This window comes from Charadrius vociferus, unplaced genomic scaffold, assembly GCF_000708025.1.
Source record: "Charadrius vociferus isolate BGI_N301 unplaced genomic scaffold, ASM70802v2 scaffold356, whole genome shotgun sequence".
Lineage (NCBI taxonomy): Eukaryota > Metazoa > Chordata > Aves > Charadriiformes > Charadriidae > Charadrius > Charadrius vociferus.
The window spans coordinates 1,508,245-1,513,690 of NW_009648717.1; the positions used below are offsets into that span (position 1 = coordinate 1,508,245).

At 43.5% G+C, this 5,446-nt stretch overlaps 1 protein-coding gene across 1 annotated transcript; it reads right to left on the reverse strand.

The window, feature by feature from the left end:
* Positions 1-157: 157 nt before the first annotated feature.
* On the reverse strand, positions 158-4,872 carry HYKK (hydroxylysine kinase). Its single transcript, XM_009886680.1, has 4 exons — positions 4,527-4,872; positions 3,626-3,768; positions 1,121-1,304; positions 158-621 (listed from the first exon to the last, which is right to left on the reverse strand). The coding sequence occupies exons 1-4, from the start codon at positions 4,870-4,872 to the stop codon at positions 158-160; spliced, it is 1,137 nt and encodes a 378-aa protein (XP_009884982.1).
* Between the last annotated feature and the right edge of the window lie 574 nt (positions 4,873-5,446).

A 5,446-nucleotide genomic window follows, 5' to 3' on the forward strand; every position in this document is an offset into this window, starting at 1 on the left:
ACGGGGACGGGGACCACCGCCTCGGGCAGGAGAGCGCCACCCCCGCCCCGATCGTGCGCACAGACGGCGGTGGACGGACGCGCTCCGGCACAGGCAGCGTCGCCTTTATTGCAGCAGGGTCGGGTGTCACCGTGCAGGTACCTCAGCAGCCAGCCATCTACTGGGCGGGCGCGCGGTCGGTATATGCTTGGGCAGTCTCAAACCATGTCCTCTCTACAGCTTCTTGGCCCATCTCAAACATTGTCATTAAGTGTTTCCATCCAGTTTTGGCCGTGATCATGAGGTATTCCTTATTCTCTGGGTACAGCAGAGCCGTGTGGGCTGCTATGACGAGGGACTGGGAAAACCTCCCGCTCACCAAGAGAAAGAGGGCACCCCTCTCCTCCTCTGTGAGGGGCAGGACGCTCTCAAACCCCGCCAGAACATGCCCTCCAACACTCAGAGGATCGGGGCTCTCGATCATCATGTACATGATGGCTATTGCCACTTCAAATACATAGTAACCGTAACTCATGTCACCAAAATCCAGGATGCCAGACACCCTGTACTGAGGATTCTCCAGGGAAGCAGAACTGCAGTCTACTAGAATGTTGTGGTCATTAAGATCTCCGTGATTGATACCTAAACACAGAATAAATAGAAACAGTATTTAGTAAACAGCAAAATCTAGCTTTTCCCCCCTGCCCCCCAGTGAAACAGCTTTGAAAAGATGCACAGAGGCTCAAACTAACACTCAACTACCAAACCATACTAGTCTCCCTCAGCATCAAGCATTGCCTTTCACAGCCTTGCTGCTTCCGAGGAACCTCCATTCCACAAAAAAGTGACGAGCGAGCAACTGCTCAAGGGAGCGTTACCAGATCTCATTCTGGGCTGGTACTTCCTGTGATGTGCTACATGTTTTCCAAATGCAGAATAGCAGTTTTCAAATTATCAAACAATCCTCCTGGCTTATTCTGCACTGTGTTCATTCAGCACAATATTTGCACATGTGTAACTAGGGATAAAGGAGATAACTTTTTTTTTTTTGCTTTTTTTTGCCTTCTCCACAGACCCAAACTCCTGTAAGAAATGTCAGTGTCTCAGTTCAACATAATTACAATGAGAATAAAATACTCACAGGCTCGAAAACTGCTTAGCTTGGGTATTACTTCCCCTTTAAACTGCTCAATAACTTTTTCCACAACTTCACGGTATTTGTTCTGGCCCAAGGCATAAATGTACTGATCTAGAAGGGGAACGTTTGCCAGGTTCCAAATGAACTGACCACGATGCAGACTTTTTACTGATGGATGATGGAATTTCTTTGGAAAAAGCACAAGATAAAATAGGCCATAAGTAAAAATCCTGGGTTTATGATTAAAGGGCTTGATTCAAAGCCCCCATTAACTTTGACAGGTTCCTAATGAGACTCACTGAAAAGAACCATGATTTTGACTGTTGCTTTGTATCAACAAGTAAAAGAATAACCCAAAGAATCATTAAGGCAAGCGTGTTGATATCTACATACAACCTGAATGTTTTTTTCCCCACTCTTCAGGTAAAAAGATTATCTTAAGTCATTCATCACTTAAATAATTTAAAATTGATACTGACTTTCTATAACGTGCCATTATGTAGCGCCTTTGAGGCCCTGCCAAGGCCAGAGTCCCACACTGGCAGAGCCTGGATGGCACAGAAACCTGCCAGAGCAGAAGAGGCACAAAACCTGCCAACGTGCCAGCAACAGGCACACTCTCTGCATTTAAAGGTGGCAGCTTCTGGGGACAGACAAGCCTTAGGATCAGCTCGTAAATGAAAAATCCTGAGGACAGAAATACTATATTCTTATGAAAGTTTGCCTTTGTACATCTAGGTGGCCTAAATATTTCAAAAAAACCCAAGGTCCCTAACTTCTTTCTCACTAGCAAATGAAAAGGGGGGGTTGGAAAGTGATATTTAGGGAGGAAAAGCATCTTTCCCACTGCATACCACACTTATCCTTGAATCCTTTACTGCTTATTAAGGCAGCTTGTGGGCTGCATTCTACCAGTGCATAGGGCAAATAAAAACAGCTTCCACAAGAGTAGCTGGCGTCCTCTTAAAAAGAAACCCATGCTTGTAATTAAGGCTCTTAAAGACAGTTAAATCATAGTCAATACTGGAACCCTGTATGAAAAAGTAAGGAACAAGATGAAGCCTAAACCAAAAATCACAATACAGGATCCCTAGTGCTGTGTAAAGCACCACATTGGTAGGGAGAATGCCTTCTGATAAGCAACATCTGCAATCTTCCCAGCGCAAATCAGATATTCCAGCAAGCTATAAATGGGTTACCAGGTGTGTGAAGGGTAATAAAAAGTCACGAGCCCTTTGTTACTGTAAAGCCATAGACAGTCACTTTACAGCCATAAACTTATTTCCATTCAAAGGATGTGAGGCACATCCAAGCAAAAGGAGACTCCAACAGAGAAAGTGGGAGAATACTATTTTGTGCACAAAAAAAACCATGGCAAAGTAAATTAACTGGCTAGAAAAGACAGGCTGTATTTTCTGATCTGTCATCAGAAAATTTAATGCCTTAGGTTTTTTAATGTCAATGATATTTTGAAATTTGACAGTAATGACTGTAATTTTCTTTCTTTTAAATGACAAACCTTGGTAGATGATAATCCATGTTAAGGGCATAAAGAGCCTGCGCCATCAAAATTTGCTTTCTCATCAACTGTTTCCTCCTTGGCAGGACAAATCACAGGCACATTTTGAGACTAGCTGGTCTATATAAATTGTTTTAATCGCATTATAAGAGCATGACCAGTGTTGGAAAGCAGCAGTAAATTATCTTTCCCAATTGAAAAATGGTCTTGTAATTTAAGAATGTGGTTAGTAAAGCTGGCAGTTCACATTTCATAATTGTCTAAAGCCGCTAGCCACAACTTTGAGAAGGAAAGGTTAATGAAAGGCAATAAATAATGCAAGAGTTCTTTTATGTATCTAACTTAATTACAGGCTGATTTATCAGCTTTATTATCCTATATAATTACAGAGTAAAGAAAGAACTTTCACTTTGCATTAAGATTATTTGACTGGAAGTGGTGCAAATCAGAGAAGTGTCACAAATCTCTGTTCATTAGCACAGCTGGCATTGTAGAGAAGGAACCAACGGCTACCAATGTTAAATGGTCCTAGTTCTAATAACCAGGAGAAAGACAGCAAGTCAAAATGAACTCAAAATAATAGATCAGCCAGCTCTGCCTGGTGTGTATTATTCAAAAATGCTTTAAAACAAGCTTTACATACTTATAATTTGGGCAGCCTAGGGTTCACTGTCCTTATTTGCCGGGTTTGAAGAACCAAACAGGTGAGTTTTGCATGAGTAAAAAGAAATCCTTATCTCCCTGTTCATTCTGTGAAAATGCTTTGCCAAAAGGATCCCCAATACCAAGCCATAAGCACCAACTGGGGACGTTTACTTGGGGAAATGCTTTAGTAACAGCCAGCTTGGAAGTTGGCACCTGAAAGATGAGTTAATCCGCATTCACCAACCTGAATTTTGCAGATCAGGAAAGCAGACAGCAAGCACAAGAAGAAATACAGAGGAGAAATTGAGGAAGAAGTTTGTGAGCCCAGAGCAATGAAAACTCACCTCTGAGAGAGCTTTATCCAAACTGGCAGCCAGCTTACCGACCTCATAGAAAATCTGAGCATTTGTAGTAATTTTTGCTACCGGCTTGCCTGGCAGGTAGGTCAGCAGTCTGACCATGTACTTTTTGTTCCCAGGTCCAGTACCTGACAAGCAAAGAGAGATGCAGTCAGTCATTTCGATATATGCTATGGAGTATTAGTTAATGCAAGGCGCAAAAAAGGTTTATCCCAGTGCAGAAGTCATCAGATGTAGCTGATAAACAGATTTCATTCAAACATTTGATTTACCAGAATGTTGTACGATGATGTGCAAACCTTAACACACTTGCAATCTGTGCTGGATGTCTCATCCTTGTGCCTGGGACTGACCCTGCACACAGCAGGTTCCCTCCAGTGCCTGTAGGCAGCCGCTCACGCAGCTTTGCAGCAGAACAGGTGGTCTCAGGAACCCCAGCTTTTGTATGGAAGTGACAGTGAAAATAAAAGCAAAATGTCAACACAATCTTTCTTCCAAGTGCTGTTAAAGCAATTTGTTCTGGCACCATAGATAGGCTAGAACAGTATTTTACACCATTCTGTAGGCAAATAACTTGTAACATCATTTAGGGAATGAGGCTTTTTTTCCCTCCTCTTCTTATGCACAGACAGGTCGGATCAGTGTTTTCTCCAATTCATTATACTGAAGTTATTTCCTAAGTGTTTTCAGAGTTAATTATTACTCTCTTTGACTTGCTTTGCTTCTGGTGTTTTAAGTTTGGACTGTTATGGCTAGGCATACAGGTCACCTGATATCTCCTAAGAGTTAAAAACAAGCCTAGAGTTCGACTTTAGTGCATACACGGCATGCCATATAGCAAGCTGAGGGTGATAGCAGGGCAGTAAAGGTGCTCGTAATTGCTCACCTACTGACTCCAGAGACATGATGTTACCATCTCTTGTAAGACAAGGGGTAGCTGAAGGAAAGCCTTCAGCGCTGAGAAACATCATGGCCTGGGTCTGTGCTTCAATGAGGTCAGGCTCCTGGCTGTCTTCCGAATTGGTGATTTTGAGCACATACTCATCAGCGCCTTCAGCCGCACCTTTGTTTCTTGAAACGCGCACGTGGAAATTCTGATCGTCGTAGCTGGGGAGTGGCCCGATCCAAGACACCTTTAATCCAAACACCCTGTCAACCAATTCCATCGCTTCTTTTTCACCAAGTGCCGGTTTGGTGAATGTCTGAAGTTGACAGTTGTTTCCAGAAGACATTGTGTCTCTAGGAGAGAAAGAGAAGCTGGATGATCTTCTCTGTATCTGGCATCAGAAACTGTAATTACTACAACAAAATGCATTCGGATACCAGAGAGGAGTTTCCTACGTTTATGAAACAAGCAAAGAACACCCACTAAGCCAGTCCTGGTTTCTTATATCACAGCTTCTCGTCAACTACTTAGTCTGTAGCCACCCCCAAAAGGGTCTTCTATGGAGGTGCACTCAGTCTGTTCAGAACAAGTAAACATGAAAAGCTTATTAATTAGGAGTATTTTTACTAACTAATTTCCAGGAGCAGCCTAACCTGGTATGTTGCTAACCAGGAATGATCTCCTAAGGGACAGGGTTGCTGAGTGCCTGTCCAGGAATTTCTAAATTCACGTCTGCAAAAAACAAGAAAGGTTGTAGCAGATGTTAGCGTTAAAGTAGCTGTAATCCTCAGCACTCCCGCCTTAGGACAGGCAGAACGAACCCACAGACGCTCGCCCGGCTCCGGCCCGCTCCAGCTCGGCACGGCCGAGCGACCCTTGGACCCCGCGGGCGCCGCCGAACCTTTGTCCCGCCCGGCGCT